Genomic DNA, 17,402 nt, shown 5'->3' with positions numbered 1-17,402 from the left:
CAAGTACATTAAATTATTCTCACTGATTACAAATGAATGAAGCCATGGACATAATTTAGAACTTCCCAGTTACGCTACTTTTACTGGCCTCCTCACTCTGTCCCAACTACAGAAGCGAGCAGCACCTGTAACTGACCTTCACTGATCAGAGCAGGCTGTTGTGCTGCTCGTGGATTCTAAAAACAGCCAGCTACTGTAATGCTGAGACTGAAGGCACCCAGGAGCTCCACAGTTTGCTCTTCATGTCTGTGCTAGCAACAGACATCTCATCCATAATTCATAGCTCTGGCACAGGCTTCCTGAGCCCCTCTGGCACGCTGGGTTTTCTGCCATACCATGCAAAAAAACACCTTAGGGAGACTCAGTTATATCTTAGAAATGCCACCCCTTCCCCACCATACTGGATGAGATCTTCTTCCACAAAAGATTCTTAATGGGATTATGCAGCAGTCTCACCATGCCCTGGGTAGGTGGAGAACGCAGATATACAGTACACAACTGTACGCAACAAGCCTTCATCCTCCGCCTCTTTCTAATCCACTCACAAGTATTAAATTACCATAAAACCATTTCTTTAAACTAACATAAGCCTTCAGGGCACGGAAGCCATTAAGCCACTAAGCCACTTCCCTCTTTTCCTGCAGCCAAGAACAGTACCAAAACCACAGTGGTTTTCTGTGGTATTCTTAAAAGAACTGATACAATCTCTCTGCTCACATCATGAAAGATGACAGTAGCACAGCAAGCAGTCTCATGTCAGCAAGTATTTTACTATCTTTTCTCAGGCACAGAAATTGAATGGAATCTGCACGACAGTGGATAAACTGGCCAGACAGATTAGAAAACCCCATCAGGAGTCATTCTAGTGTCACCTCCCAACATTCATTTATGACTGTGGCTCCAAGGCTACCCTTTACCCTGGATCACACAGGCACCTCTATGCATTAACAGATGCTCACAGCAGGGAGTTTAAACACACAGCTTTTATGTATTCATGATATACTCTGACTGTACACCCTGCATGATGAGGGCTTCTGCTCATATCTGGCAGCCTGCAAATCTCGTAACTTCCGCACCTTCTGGAGTCTGAGAGTCCAGAGTGGCTGTGATTCCATCTGAAGCGCTGCAGAACCTTCCTAAAAATCATTATTTTTGTCACACAGGCTATTGATCATGGTGAACCTCTGCAACATCATAACTAGAACAGTGTGCTCACTTCTATAAAACAAACTGTATTCTGAATAGTCATCCCCTCCAGAGACAGCCATGTATAGATTTAAGCTGCACACTGAAGGCCCATAAGGTGAAACCATGATATAGCAAACAAACAACTAATGTCACATCACCTCCAACTGTCACTCAAGTTAATAAAGCTGATAAAAACCACTTCTGCCCTAACACTTTAAGTAACCCGAAGTTTTCATATTCTGAGAAACTTTTCACTATTATGTGATGAGCTTTTGCTATAAAGTTTGCTACAGATCACATCTCAACCAGTATTAGAAAAGCAAGAGAGTAACTCAAAGACTTATAAGTACTCTAAACCAAGTTCAAGATGTATTATAAAAACATCCCACAGATTTACTTCCAGCATGTTTCAGTTTTACTACACATGCTTTGATTTTACTATACTTCCTCCTAGCAGATCTTTTTTGTACAAGAACATAACACAACTTTCAGAGAAGACTCATAACAGAATTATATGGAATGCTCTAGTCTGGTAACTACTTGTTTAAGCAGTTTTATTGCTGGTCTGAACTAATCACTGCTCAATTTGTAAGAAGAAAATTCTAAGACCCTACCAAGTGCTCTGCTGGCAAGCCAGTGCAAGCCATTATTCTGAAAGCACATGGCAACTGGCAACCGACGGCAAACACCTCTGATGTCGGCACTGCAGCGCCAAGACGGCATCAATCCGGAATGCTGGTATATGCTCCTCTTTCTTCCATCCCAAAGCAAGGGAAAATCATAAAACACAAAATAAACTGTGAGGCATATCTGGAAGACACATTTAGTTCATTGTGTCATGTGTCACCTACATCTAGTTCAGAGTACTTTTTAGGACAGAGCTTATGGCACACCCTTGTCTTAGAAAAAGCTCAATCAGCAATAGTTTACCTCCAAAAAAACCCACACAGCAGCTTTTCTACATCACCTACCTACAGAAAAATCAAGTTCATGACAGAGTTACCACAAAACCTTTTCATTACAAAAAGTGCAAAACAGCATTAAAGTACCAGAGTTCTCTACGGCAAAAAGAAGAGTCATAACAATAGTGCTACAGGATGTTTTTACTGCAAAATTATTTTAAGATGCTCCAGTTAATCCCACTGGACTAAGTAGAGCCTAAAGCGTAAAACTTTACTACTCTGCCCCTACTGCTGCAAACTAAGGCTGTGACTCCAGAGCAACTGACCATCAGGCTGGCTGTAGACCTGCGCCCCCTCACACAAGCACTGGTACAGCTAGATGGATGTTGTCACCAGAAGCCAGTGAGAATGTTCACCTGGGAGAGGACTGACCTCTTAGTGCAGTCTGACCATTAGATCAGTTCTACCACACTGTAAATCTGCACCTAATACAACAGAACACACTCATCAGAGTGTGCCTTTTAGCAAAACCGGAGGCTTAGGCCTTGTAGAGTTAATCATTAGACAAGCAGAAACTCAGCACACATTCAAGTGTCCTGAGGCAAAAAAATGCCAAAGTACAACATGCACCTGCATGAAATGCACCTGCAAGCATTTTCTTTCTTTACCTCTACTCCAGAATATGTAGAATTAATATGACATGCCAAGATGGCTCAATAATACATGTAGGAAGAATAAGACAGAACAAAGAGAAGTATCTTGAAATCTGCATTTCTGGCTGGATGCTATTTGGCATCCTGACAGAGTCTGTCTTTATTAATTCATTGCTTGAATTACCTAATTGCTGAATTTTATTAAAATAGATTTAAGCTCTCTCAAACTATAGAGAACACTTAATTTACCATTAAAAGATCATTCAACAAAGATGATTTCTGCTAAGAACCCTGCTATTTAACATCGCTCTTCAGACATCTTGCAGGGTCCAGGACTTTTACAGTGCCATCTGCAGCAATTCCATCTGTGCCAATTTAGGCCAAACTCTTTAATATAATTACTCAATCAAAAATACAAGACATTTCTCAAAATTGGGTAGAAAACTGCTCCTACCATCCTGAGAGGCAGGTCAGATAACTCATTATCTCCTCATTATCTGAAGATAACTCCTTATCTTCAGGAACAGAAATCTGAGAAGTTCTATTTACAATACTTTTTACCGTACATAAATACATCTGTATGCATTTCACGTGTAAACACATAAGCTATAGTTATTTTTTGTCCAGTAGCTCCATTAGCACACAAATAGCTTCCTTTCACACATCTACACAAGCATTACACCTCAGTGAGTCTAAGATTTATGGAAGCAGATTTAGTTTCATTACTGGAGCTTCTTATACCTTCAGCATCACAATACAACCAATGCTCAGCAGAGCCTACAGCAGGGAGGAGGAAGGCACGGACTGCCCTAACCTGCTCAGCAGTTAGTGATGTGCTCAGTCTCTTGTTGTGCAGGGTCTCCATGGGGGGGGAAAGGTACAAGGCAGCCACTCATCACATTATAGATCAAACTGTTCAAGTGGACAGTGCTTTATTAGTTCTCCCATCTTATTTCAAAGCTTTTCACTTCAGGAGGCCTCAATTCACCTCTCAGCAAAGCTGGTGCAAGAAAGACACAAACCTACCTGTATCTGTAACAAGCTGGCATGAAAATTACCCACTAGAGTAACAGGTACTGATGCTACACAGGAGGAGCACTTGCCACCTTCCTCAACCTGAGGGGCCGACACTGTTGTCTCCAAAGGGCAAACGAGAGACTTTAAATGCCATATAAACTGACAGGAAATTAACATCTTCTCCACAAAGGCAACACACTACCAAGTTCAGCAGAGGTTTTCCTCATTATCAACCGCCAGCAATTAACATTTTCTTCTGAACATTTCAGCGCTCTCCAGACAGCAGCACACCTCAGTGCAGATGCCCGCTGAAGGGATCCCACACAGGTGCCATGGGGGAACCACCACACTGAAACCTTCTGCTCCCCTCTAAACACAGGATCGGGGTGGTGCAGCAGCCCTGAGCAGGCTGCCGCAGCACCACCCATATGCCCACACCCGGCCTCCCATCTCTCCACAGCCCCTTTCCCTCAGCGCCGCGCCCTCACCGTTGTATCGTGCCTCGCCTTCCACGAAGCTCCCAGTAAACAAAATGGCGCCGTGAAGAGGCTGTCGCGAGCGACGCCGAACGCCTGCCGCACGAGCCGTCATCTCTCATAGGCTGTTCCTGCTGTCAATCAGCGCGCCAGCCTATCAGAGAGCTCAGGGGCCTCCGACTCCGCCCCCACGCCTCAGAGAGGCGGGAGCTGTGAGGCGGCCGCGGGCCGGGTCCCTTGTGACGGGCAGAGGTACCCGGGATGGGCGTTGGGGCTGCACGGCCCCTCCTCAGCTACATCAGCCGTAGTGACCCGCATGTTAAACCTCAAAGCCAGCTCGGTTCCATTCATCTCATGTTCACCAAGAACTTAAAACGTGTGAGAAAACACCTCACTTTCAGTGTCACACCCACTAACATGGTTTCTTAACAGGGGCAATCGTGCTCGTCTCGCAGTCCAGGCTTTTCGTTGCCATTCCTGATAAAAGGACTGCAGCTGCGTGGCCAGATTAACCTAAAGGAAAAGCCTTCAGTACAGGATTACGCTTGTCCCATTTCATTAGCATGCAGAAAACACAGCACAATCAAATCCTCGTTCCTCAGAGTCATTATGGACACAGCAGTAAGTTCCAGCAGGATTTGAAGGGGTTTGTATGCAGAGGCCTTGGCTGGTAACACACAAGGAATAATACTGCACAATTAAAAAAGTGTGTGTGGGGGGGGAATTTAATAGAAAACAATCCTCACTGTGCACACATACACCACATTTGAGTTATTTTTTATTAAGAAGGACCTTCAGTTTAGGTGCTTGGCCTGCATTAGGCTCCTTGTTCAATGGGTAAGCCACTGAGGGCTGAAAACCTTGCTGGATTAAGCTCTTACATTAAGCACCTCTGAAGTGTCTAAAGTTAGGCAGGATGAACGCGAGCCAAGCTGTTGAACAGATGGAGATGAAATCCTCCTCTTGATAACAGGAACTTTATAGCACTGCCATGGATAAGAAGGGCAGCTAAAAAAAGTCCGGGAGGCAGTTATATAAATTCCAAGGAGGCTTTACCAGCGATGCTTCATGGTAAAACTTTCCAATAGATCTGGGATATCCACCTCCAGCTGCAGGCCTGAGCAGCCAACAAGTTCTGCAGTAAAAAGGAGATCGTAACGCTAGAAATACCACCCCATGAGGCCACAGGAACTTCGTGATGCAGCACAAACACACAAAGCACTAGGAAGTTGGAGCCTGGAGCACGCGAGACTGAATACTCAGCATCAGCAGAGTGGCACTTGTATTGAGCTCAGTGCACAAAGCCAGCTGGGAAGCATCTCTGAACAGAAAGGTGATTGATGACCAGCAAATAACCATCCTATCAATGCCAGAAATGCTACCAAACACACTCATTCCTTTTTGCTTACAGATCTGTAAAATACTGGTGCTTGTAGCAGCATAGACTCAATGTCTTTTTTCTCTTTTACCTTATTTAGTCTTGCACACCTGCAAATTCATCTCCCTCATCGCAGAAATGACCTGCTTGTGCTTCCCATGTAATTGCGTTTCGAAAGATGTGTGTCTCAGCCCAGGATTCCTTTTCCTTAATTAGCTGTGGATATTTCAGATGCAGACAGATGTGAAATACATTGGTAATATTTATTTTTGAGCATCAAAATCCTTCAGGTAGAGATCTAAAACAATCCATAATGACTGGAACGGGACTATAAAATGTTCTGTATAAAATGCTGTGCAGCCATTACTCATGTATATTCCGTGTCTACATTAAAATGAGGAGTATACGCTGCATGCAATTTTGAGGTGATGCTTACTGAGAGAGTGGAAGAGATGAACAATGAAGCAACTTTTCTCCTCCCTTTAAGTACCTCAGTTTTGAAGGAAAGAGGAAAGTTCACTATTACACTATTTCCTACTCCTTCTGGAGCAGACAAGTGGATGAAGCGCTTTGGCCTTGGGTTGTTTCTTCTTCTCCCTTATTTACCTTCAAACTTCCTCCAGAAGTTGTAATTACTGAGGAATAGCAGAGCTGAAGCTACCAAGGGATGCACCTCTCTGAAAGACAAAGGAACAGAGACTATGCACAACCTTAAAACGCCATTCACTTAGGGCAAAAGTATGGTTGGAGAAGTGACAGCATGAGAACGGCCTCCTGGAGCAGAGCTGCTTAAAGTCACCTTTAGTCATTTTGGTGACAAAAATACATTTTTACTCCTTGTTATCTCTGCAGAACACAGGCAGGCACGGGAGCCTGCGCCGCACTGACCCAGTTAGTGCAGTCACCCCATTGCACCGCTCAACCCCCGGTTCAGCTATGACTACGGAATCGTAGTGAAGATGACGTGAATGATACTTGACCCCACAGAATTTGCTATGGATGATTATAAGTAGAACGAGCCTACATTTGTTTTGCAGATCCAAGCAGAATTTGGAGGGCCATGGGAAAAAGATGTTCTAAATTGGACATTTTTGAGGAATACTGAGTCACAGGCTCAAGCTGCACAAGGTCGTTTCTGCAGTTTCTTCCCTTTTTTTCCCAAAACCAAACCCTAGATTTTATTACATAAAGCAGTGTTGGCAACACTGAGAATATGCAGACTATTTTAGCAAAGCCCTTTGCAGCATGACTGTAGTTTCAAGTCTGAAGAAGCTTGCAGATGCTACTGCTTCTACTTGAAGAAGAGAATTAGTTTTATATTGCAAAATATTTAATGGGTTTCCTGTTAAAATGAAAAGAAACAACAAAATAGTTATACAATTTTACTAGTTTATATTCAATTCATAAAGTATACACACTGCAACTATGCTACCACAATGTCCACGCATCTAATATTGATGGAGTTACAGTAATTCTTTTTTTTTGGTATTAAACAATAGAGATAATGTATACAGTTAAGGAAAAAAGCTTGGACATAGCATGTACTATTCCGTAGTTACAGAGTACATTAGCTAGCATTAGTACAGTAAACAAGAAAAAGGTAGAAATACAAAATAAACCAAATATCTTTATATACAAACCAGTGCCTCTTATTGTTACCAGCTTATACTCACACTGCACACAAAATTTATCCACTGATGCAATAGATACTTCAGCATAACACAAACCATTATAAATTAAAAAAATTACAAGGTGCAAAACTCCATTCTACAGCTTTCTGGTGAGAACTCGATACAATCCAATGAGTAAGAAATCCAAGCACGTTTAGCACCTATTAGTGCAACTGCAGCGAGCGTGAAGAATGACCTACATAACCTCGGAACATGTTACCAGGGAAGCGAGTTGGACAGCTAGAGATGCTCGCAGCTACACTCACGCAGTGATTTTTGCCTCATATATATCTCAGTTTATTGTTTCTTTGTCCCATTCATACCTATGTGCAAAACTAAATCCTGGAAGCTTTCTCAGAGCTTCGCAGAAGGCCTGCTACAGCCGGGTAAAAACAAACAAACAAAGAACAAAAAACCTGACAAAAAACAAACAAAAAGACTCAATTCAATGTCAGACCATCCACATAATCAGTACTTTTCAGCAGTCCTGGTGTTGGGGATTGTAACGCTTGTTGATATGTGGATCAAACAATATGACACAGAAGTGAAACGGAAATCTGCCAAGAATTCAGATTATTCTTGTGTAGCACTTAGACATGTCTCCCAGCCTCAGGTTGCGAATTTGTTTGGCAGCCCATGCCAAAAAAGCCCAGAGTTGCATAGAATTGATAAGTAACAGAAAGAAATGCCAAACACAGAGAGATGGATGCTGCGTCTACTAAAACAAAGTGGGGTTTCTCGACAGGAATGCTGAAATCATCCCCATTCATAAAGCAAAACATGTCACCTCCTACTCTCCATATCCTACCTCTGGGGACTGCTTTCTGGCACTGATGTAGTTCTTGCTAAAGTTGTCTCTTTTTTTGGTGTTTTTTTCCTTTTTTCCTTTTTTTTTTAATTTTTTCTTTTTTTTACTTTGTTAGTGACACTTTTCCTTTCAAATAAAATATTAAAAAAGGTTATAACTGTAAAAAAACCTATCATATGTAAACTTAACAGTTAGGGTTTGGTAAGTTCTCGTACCTAGTCTGTGAAAAGCCTCCAGCCAGACCACAGAATGGAGTGTTTCTCGGAAGAGCTTCAATCTAGCTACAGTTAAATATCAGTAGTATGAAGAGCCCATGTCTAAGAATAAAACCTTTCGTGTATTTCCATCCTCTTTATCACCGACCTATTGAAATCCTGACATGCTGTGTTTGTATTTTATTTACATTCTGGTCCTCTCATGTCACAGAATTAAACATCTGGCCAAGGAAGGCAACAAAAGGTGTTGTGTTAAGAAGGTGTGTTTGACAGAACTGCTTTTCAACAAGTCTCTTTTCCTTGGACTCCAGTCACTGTTTTTATAGAGCTTATTGTTCTGTTGAACCATGTTTTCTTTGCAGCTTGTACTTCATTCAATGCCAGACCCAAATGGTGCTCCAAATCCTGCAAACAGAAGAGCCATTTCAGTAATTTGTGGTGTATTCACAGCATAAGGTTGTACGAGTTAAACTTAGAAGGCTCTAGAACATCAACAGTCTGTTGGCCACTTTAGAAGCTAAATAAGTCTTACAAAAAGAAGCACGACAAACTGATGAGGGGAAAAAACCCCAACCCTCTGAAGAGCAAAACAAGATCTGTGTCATTGCCCCTGGTGAAACATTCAGCTTTCCTCACTACATCCAAACCCTTTAATTCTTTCCTGTCTAAAAGGAGCTATTCCCACAGGAAGTGGACTTTCTACAAACTAATTTGTACCTTTGTTGTGAACAAGCAGCACTGACATGCCAGTTTGAGGCTGAAAGAATGAACAATGTTGTCATATTTTACACAAATACCTCAAATACCTGGAGAGCTTACCACTCATCTTTTCAGAAACATGTCTAACATCTGTGACATGTTACTTCTCCATTTAACACTGACTCCGAGATAAAGAAACGCATGATTCAGTACTTTGTCAGAGCTTGGACTTCTTCCAAGAAGTTGCAGAAGATCAGTCAGTAAGTGCTGCACTGCAGCCAGGCAGATGTCTGGAAGCTGTAGTAGCTGGTAAATACAGCTCATGCAATTTCAATTATTTTGTCTGCATACACCAAGTTTCAGACCCAATGTTTGGTTAAATAACCCATACAGGAAATAGCAGGTTACAGCTTCAACCAACAGGCTCTGTTCCAATCCCTCTCCAACAGACGAGTTTTTCTAGGGAGGCAGACATCCCCTATAGACTACAAAATGAACCTCTGGAGCATTACCTGTATTTTACATTCCGCCTCCACAAGCTGCAACTTGGTCTGGGCCAGCTCAAGCTCCATTTCCCTTAGCTGGTTTTTCAGTGTTTCCTTCTCCTCGTCTGTGTCCTCGTCTGAACCGTCCTTGGCAGAACTGGCAACCTTCACCCGGCCTTCCTTGTTGAAGAACTCGCGGCAGTGCTCGCAGTCATCCACTTTTTGCTAAAGTAAACACCTGACTGTGAACGCCTGCATTGAAGTGCTGGTACTATGATCAAAGCCTTGTCCTGCCTCTGCTCTGGAAGAGCAGCACAACACGAGAGGGACCCCTGATGACTTGCAAACTCAGGAACTTCTGGGGAAGTACAGCCAAGCGGGAACTCCTGCCACTCCCAGACTTATGGGCTCTGGGAACACTGCTGTATTGTTGGTAACACTCTAGTGCTACAGTAACGGGCTCTGTACTACCTATGTGTTACTTCATGGTAAAAGACAGCCAGAGAAATCTCCTCCAGACAAAAAAGACCCCTCACAAAATCAAGTTACCGTTGCCCAGCATTAACATTAGTATGTAGCTGGTACAGCATGGGAGAGAGCTGACAGTTACTCATCTCTCCTCCAAGACAGTCCCCCCCCCCCAAGTCACAAAGGAACTCTCTTTCAACCACCATTTTAGTAATGAAATAAACTGTGTGCTCACTGTTACAATGTTCCTAAGGGATTTAAACACCGAAACTGTGGATCTATCTGGTCTCTTACCCGTATTTTCTCAATTTCAGCTTTATTTGCTGTTTGCTGCTTTTCCAGTCGTTCGCTCAGCTGGGAACAAATCTGACAAGCAAAATTATGTTACCACACCATTTATAAATGTAAATTTCCTCCCAAATGAATGCTAAAGCACAGCTAAATGCTACAGGAATATTAACATGGATAGTCTGAGGGCTCTTAGAAAGCCAGGAAAATTGGGATGCTGCATTACATTGCCTCGTTGCACATATTCTCATTCTCTACATATTCTTCTATGCCCACATGAAAAGGTGCAGTTTCGACATAAATTATTAGCAGTTTAGCTTGCTTAAAGGAGCCAGAAAAGGCTCTTTTTGTTGCCTGTGGGCTAGAATAACCAGGCAAGACAGCCAGAATAGCAAAAAAACCCAGTTCATTCCTCAACACCTGTATGATGCAGACTTCAGAATGTTCTGAAGGTTACAGGCCTGTGGATGATTTTCTGGCAAAGAACAGCCACATACCCAGATCAGCAAGCGCCTACATGGAGTTCGACATGAACCAAGGAACAACAAAAGGTGAAGGAGGATGGCAGCAAGGCACTGGGAGTGAGAATCCCAGCAAGATAAGAAGGAGCTGGAATTTACTGAGTTGCTAAATTGAGGACTGTTGGAAAACTTTGAAGGTCAGGTTCTCCCACCTATGCTTAACCAATTCTGTGTTAGTTGTTAAGGGCCTCACAGATATGTATCCAATCACAATGTGCCAAGTTAGTGAAAACAACTTTAAGAAAGAGTATATGAAGAGTTAGTTTTCCAGAATAAATGGCTTTGTCTGATCACATTGATCTCCGACTGAGTCCATTCCGCGACACAGGCCCACTAAAAAGATGCATGAATTTGCTCCCATACCTAATGCTTGAATTCTGAAGCAAAAACCTTTGAAAGCAAAAAGGCATCTTTTTATTTCCTAAGTGCAGTTATTATTTGATTGAAGGAGGGAAGCTGGAACATTGTTTTGGTGAATGAGGTGAACCTTTGATGTACACCAGCCCATTTGAACAATGTTAGGTTACAACTGAGGTTGTGGTGACTGATGACCTACAAATACATCAGGGCAAAGAGAACAAGCTTCCCATTTATAGAAGCTAAGATATCTCCTCAAATGCATGACGCAGATTACACTTATTTCCAGAAATCTCCTAAAATACCTGAGAAAATCTCTCAGTTTCATAGCAAACCACATCATCATTAAGTTGGACTTACCTGTTTGTAGTCACCAATGATAGAGCTGTTCTTTTTGATCTCTGACTCTGCCTTATCGAGTTCCCTACGACACATTTCCTTCAGCTGGGAAATGAAAAAATAAAGGAAAATGTTTATATATTTGTAAAATACATAAATTTAAAAAATACCCAGGTGTATTTAACTCCTCCTTAACCTCACTGCTGTACCTCTACCCCAGGTAACAATGGTCTAGCTCAGCTCCATGCAGGCAACAAAAAGATTAACTTAGGTGGCCACCATTATTAGAAACGCTGACTAGCTTAGAGAAGAAGGTATAAAAGAAGAGTGCTGACAACTGAAGTCCTGTCCTGCCTCTTTGTGCCGAAATCTCTGGCATAGTTTGTGCTTTCGTGATTTCAAGTTAAAAATTCGCTACCCTATGAAGCCCCTTGCAGGAAGGCGAAGAATCCTGCTTTGGTGACATCCTTTACACTACAGAAGAGGGACAAACATGGCTTAGAATGTTAAGCCCTACCCACACTTGTTATTTGATTTCATTTTTATAAATGTGTACTGCACAGAAATGTGAAAATGACAGAAATGCCCCTGACCTGAGCTGATTCTTCTTCCAGGCGCCTCTTTTCTTCTTCTGCATCAATCAGCTTCTGTTTGGTCATTAGCAGTTCCTTATTCAGAGCATCTGCCTTTTCCTCTGCCTGAAACAAAGAGTGGAGTACAGCACTGAGGGAGGCACTTGCCGTACCAAAGCTGCTGTGCAGCCACAGGCTGAGGCTGCAGTAGGACACAGCCAAGACTGCAGCTCTTTCATTCTTATTAAGGGCCTGTTCATTGTTATTAATAACAATAAAACATTATTCTTAACATTCTTTTTCTAAAACTTACCATCTGCAATGACAAAGCAGCATCAAATCAGAACTAACAGAATTATACCACTACATGCCAGCACTCCAAAACTCCTCCTTGAATTTAGTGCTTAGAGTTAGCAAAACTGGAGTAGGGATTGCTCTAAAGAAATCCAGTAACAGGAATAAGTTTTTCTCATCCAGACTGGAAGTTGACCAATACATTTGGAAGACAAGTCACAGAACAGCTCACAATGTGCAACATCCAGAAAAGACTAGAGCCAGCTTAGACCCAAGTTCAATTTGCAGACATTCAGCCTTGCAATGAAAACAGGATTAATGAAAAATAGAACATTAAAAAAGCCTCCAGAACTCTGTGACACCTACCAAGGGATGTGATACCATCTTTGTTATATTACCCAGGAAATACTGAATGAAAAAGCTTAGCTGCCAAGGCAAATGGAATAGTCAGACCCCTCTCTCCTTTCCTCCTTAAAGAGATGTCTCCCCAGAAACCACACAATCCTTTTGTCCTGGAGGTTTTTCATAGAATAAAGGTGTATTGCTGAAAAATCTCAGGCTCCTTATAAACTAAAAACTCTCTCTGCAAAGTTGAGACACTTTTCCTGTCTATACACAGCAATGCAGCACTTTCCAATAGGTGTATGAATTCTACATAAAAATAGATCAATAACTCAACTGCTATATAAAATCTTCAGAAAGCAGCTGTACCAATTCCCTTCAAAGGGAAGAAAATCAAAAAGTGGATTTTAGTCCCTGAAAGTCCTGCTGATTTTTTAAAACAGATGGCAAAGGCAAAGAGAACATCTTTTCATTATACACTGGTGTTTTAAAGAAAACTGGGATGTGGGAGTCCAACAACAGGAGGAAAATGAAGCCTATTTTCTGGTCTAGTGCAAAGGATATTAAGGAAATTATTTTATTTCCAAATGCTTTGCTTTGATCTGTTAGGTTGCAAGATTTCAGACACGCCATGAAGGTATTAGAAAAGGTGAATTAAACAATGTCCTTTGGTACTTTTCTTTCAGGACATCTGGCTTGCAGAACAAAACTTAGCAGTTCAGGATCCAATTAGAAGAATGAATCAGGGTCCTCAAGTAGATCAAACCTACCTATGTACTCCTGGGGGATAACCCAAAGGCTGCCAACATCATTGACCATCTTTGAAGGCATGACTATTATACCTCCAATGAGGTATCTCAAAGATTTGGCTTAATTTTGTTCCTCTCCCACCTCTCCATTTAAACGAATCAATGTAAAAGCACAACTGTGCCTCATGCAGGCTCAAGCAGCTACAAACAACCGTTAACAGCTGATACAAAAAGCTGCTTTGGTACATTTTTTTGCAGGAGTTCACCCCATGAGTGCAACTGCTGGGCAGCTACATACCCTTCTAGAAATATCTTCAATGAAGTGAGCAAGCACAGGTTACAGGATATGAACATAACCAATGCGCTGTGAAACACTGCTTCTAGAACATACTTCTATGACTCACAGATTTGAACACTAAAAAGCAGTAGATGTAATAAACTTGAAAGTCATAAACCAAACCTCATTAAGAACAACATTCACCCACTGGCATCAACATTTACGATGAGTATTTTTCCAACAGCAAGGTTCCAGGAGGCCGTGGGAAACCTGAAATCCTCTGAAGCAGATAAGCTGAAACATTTTAAAGCCTGTCAACTCCTGCACTGTATGATTTTCAAAAGTCATTCTCCTTTGAGATTTCAGAAATGCACTTATCTTGGTACAGAACAAGAATGGCAAAACATGAGCACTTGAACTCTTCCTCTCCCCAAGCAGACAGACTAAATGTGTTCTACCCGACCACGTGCACTGAAAATGCCAGATATGTCTGTCCCTGCATGTCCTGTTAAAAAAAGCATATCCTAACACAATCTCCCAAACGTAAGTATGCAAAGAAGGGAATGGGACAAAAAATCCTATAACACAAAGCAAACCCAAAGTTCCCTCCTGAGAGCTCTACTGATCTGGGAAACAACCCAGGATGATGAGTTCACATGGGCAGATTTCAACAAGCCAAATGGAAACCACAATAACATTTTCAGAGTTGCCTAAGGTTATCTGAGAACCTGATTCCACTGAGAGCCACACAGACTCAGGCTTTCATGTTTATGAGGCACTTTGCAAAAGTCTGTCTGTGAAATCTTATTCGTAAGAATACCAGTGGAAGGAAAACAGAAAACAGCAACCCCTGTTATTATCTCTGCGACAATTCAAAGATTTGACTTAGCCCCTGCTAGACTTCCTTTTAATACACACAGAGAAGGAAGCAACTACTCAAGGACAGGCTCAGAACCACTCCTCTGCCCCAAGTTTATTTGAATGCTTTTCAGAGTAACTAGTATTTCAGTCACCAGTCCTGTTTCCCATGGACATCAGTCTGCAATGAGGACATGGAGGAAAGAATCCTATTCCACCCAAATAAAGAATACTGTATGTATCTCCTGTCCAATGAAGCCTCCAATAAGGAATCAGCCCTAGTACTTTGTCTCCACTAGACAGAGTAAAGATGTGTCTTACATTGTCCAAATCTTTTCGCAGAGCAATCTTGCTGGTCACCAGCTCATGTGCAAGATCATCATTTTCTTGCTCAAGCCTCATGTTTGCTTCTTGTAGGCGCCGGTTCTCACGCTGTGGGAAACAAACAAACAATTATCAAGAACAAGATCTTCCCAGGTCTTTGTCTTCAAACACAATTCTTCCTGTGCCTAAGCACAAACGCCTACCTTGCATCTTAAGTATGCAAGGAAAACTGTACCTCAGAGAGGACAAAACTAGCCAGCCATATTGTAAATATAAAATGAAAGAACATGAAGTATTTATCCTGAGAAGACACCATGTATAAATAACCCTGGGCAGCTACCTCTTGTTGAGCTCCAGCAATGTTTTTGAAGGCTGCAATAGCAGAGGTATCATTCTGCCATAAATACCTTGCCAGAAGGTTCCTACAAATACTGACTTTTCTTGGCTCAAAATAGAATTTGCATGCTGGAAACAGGTGAGAGAGGAGGATCCAGGCAAAATCACTCTATTTTCTGCCTCCTGTTACAACTCCCAGCACACTGGCATGTAGCAAAGAAAGTTTACATAAAAGTTTTCAGCTTAAGATATATAAATGTATGTATGTGTGTTACTTTGTTCCATATATGCATAATCTTACATATAAGATTTATTCCTGTGTTTATTTTATAAATAAAATATTTATTAATTTATATACTTACTGTAACATCATTTGAAATAAGGGGAGGAGTGAAGGCAGGATCATCATCAGTAGAAGGCAGAGTTATACTCACTAGGCATCTTCTTTCTGTTCACGGCTTTTGGTGCAATCAAGATGCAACCCAAGTGCTAGAAATGGGCTCAAAGGAGTTCAAGTAGGAAACTTCCTGCAGGCACTCTGTGTTAAATCAGGCTGGAGTAAGCCTTACCTCAAATCTTTCTATAGGATCCTCCTGTTGAGCTTGCTGCTCTCTCATAGTATGATACTCCTTCTCATATTTCTTCAGCTTCTTCTGGCTAATCTAAATGAAAGCAGCCCATTAGTTCCTGCCCAGAACATCAATAAGAGAACACGATTCACAAAGGGTTATGGGACAAGCTTTAGGCAACTCTTGCCTTCTACAAAACACAGCCAATATCCTCACTTAGTTTTCAGTATCTGCCCCTTGAGAAGGTAAAAAATTCTATTCCACTCAGTATCATGCCAGAAGCATTCCTTCCTCTGATCCGCTTGTGGAACACAGACAAGGTTTTGAAAGGCACCCACAGGAGCATCCTACTTGAGTTTTCCTTGGTGCTGCACGGGTATGTTTGATGCTCCAAATACCACAGTGGCTTCACAGGACAGATCACCCTGAAACCCACAAGATGTGTTTGAATTCTGAACTAGCACGATGCTGAGGTTACCTCAGCTGCTTTCTCAGCTGTAACATTTATCATCATGCAGAAGTCTTTGGTTTACTTTACATGAGACTGCAAACGCTGAAAGGGCAAGTGCGGGCTCAGCTGACATTTCTGCTAGTGTCACTCAAGCTCAGCAGAGAAGAGTCCAGTCCCAGAGCTGCCAAGGTGTCTCAGCAAGCAGCAGCAGCTCAGAGGCATGTGTGCTCTGTCCCCTGCTGCTCCGGGAAGTCAGGGGCTGGAATTCAGTCCTCGGCTCTGACAGACAACACTGGGAAAGTGCCTCCATCAGGGTCCCAGTTTTCCCTTTTGTGAGCAGGGAGAGAATGGTGGTGTTGAATTTGGCATTTTGTACGCACTGTTCAAGTCCTACAGGGACAGAGAACCTGTATCAGATCCCGACCAGTACCTTTCCTGATGTCACCTGCCAACTGTGCCATATGATACAATGGTTTGGCAGCACAGACCATGCCAAGACCACTGTTGGCATTTCACATGCAAGCTAGCATGCATCTAAATTAAATCTCTAGTATTAAAAACTGCTCCTGGACCTTTATTATTATTTCAGTAAACCAAAGCAATTACAAAGCTATGGCTATGTTCTCCTCTTTAAAAAGGCTCCAAGAAACACGTTAAACAAATTCTACATGCATAAATGACAGGCAGAATGGCAAACATGTTTAGTTTCTCTTATCTTTGGTTTTATCATTAACAACCTTACTTGAAATGAAGGGTACAAAACTGGTAGCCAGGCTCCCTCTAGTGAGGGCTGCACAGAAACATTTCACTCTCCTTCAGCTGACATTTATCTGGAGTCAGTCCAGCCACATTGCAACTGCAGAAGTTACTCTTACTCAGCACTCCAGTATTATTTACTTACAATGAAGCCAGTAACTTGAGTAGGTTGTTTCACTGCTCTGCCCCTGCTCAAACACTGCCCAAATTATGGGGTACAATACACCAAATCTCAACCTATGTAAAGGTTAGATCTTGAGAAGTGAGGCATCCAGCCACCTGAGAGGAAAGAAAGGCAGGCACAGTGCTGTATTTTCATCTTATACCTTCCCAAGTGCATGAAACCAGTTTTGCCTTTGGATACCAATAATGAGGTGATCCTGAGAAGATTTGCTATTGTCACTCATTCT

At 42.1% G+C, this 17,402-nt stretch overlaps 1 protein-coding gene across 5 annotated transcripts in view; it reads right to left on the bottom strand.

The window, feature by feature from the left end:
- Positions 1–6,983: 6,983 nt before the first annotated feature.
- Positions 6,984–17,402, bottom strand: part of RABGAP1 (RAB GTPase activating protein 1) — a 69,192-nt gene continuing 58,773 nt past the window's right edge. For all 5 annotated transcript variants that reach the window (XM_080630682.1, XM_080630684.1, XM_080630680.1 and 2 more), the window contains 7 exons: positions 15,786–15,878; positions 14,878–14,988; positions 12,058–12,162; positions 11,486–11,569; positions 10,254–10,325; positions 9,519–9,716; positions 6,984–8,712 (listed from right to left, as the gene is read on the bottom strand). In XM_080630682.1, coding sequence (XP_080486808.1) covers positions 8,590–8,712; positions 9,519–9,716; positions 10,254–10,325; positions 11,486–11,569; positions 12,058–12,162; positions 14,878–14,988; positions 15,786–15,878 — 786 coding nt within the window. In that variant the 3' untranslated portion in view covers positions 6,984–8,589. The remainder of the gene's footprint in view (positions 8,713–9,518; positions 9,717–10,253; positions 10,326–11,485; positions 11,570–12,057; positions 12,163–14,877; positions 14,989–15,785; positions 15,879–17,402) is intronic.

Source organism: Psittacula echo (genome assembly GCF_963264785.1).
Source record: "Psittacula echo genome assembly, chromosome: 16".
NCBI classification, from domain to species: Eukaryota; Metazoa; Chordata; class Aves; order Psittaciformes; family Psittacidae; genus Psittacula; species Psittacula echo.
Note: the sequence above shows the minus strand (reverse complement) of the source record. Positions and strands in the feature narration are given on the sequence as shown.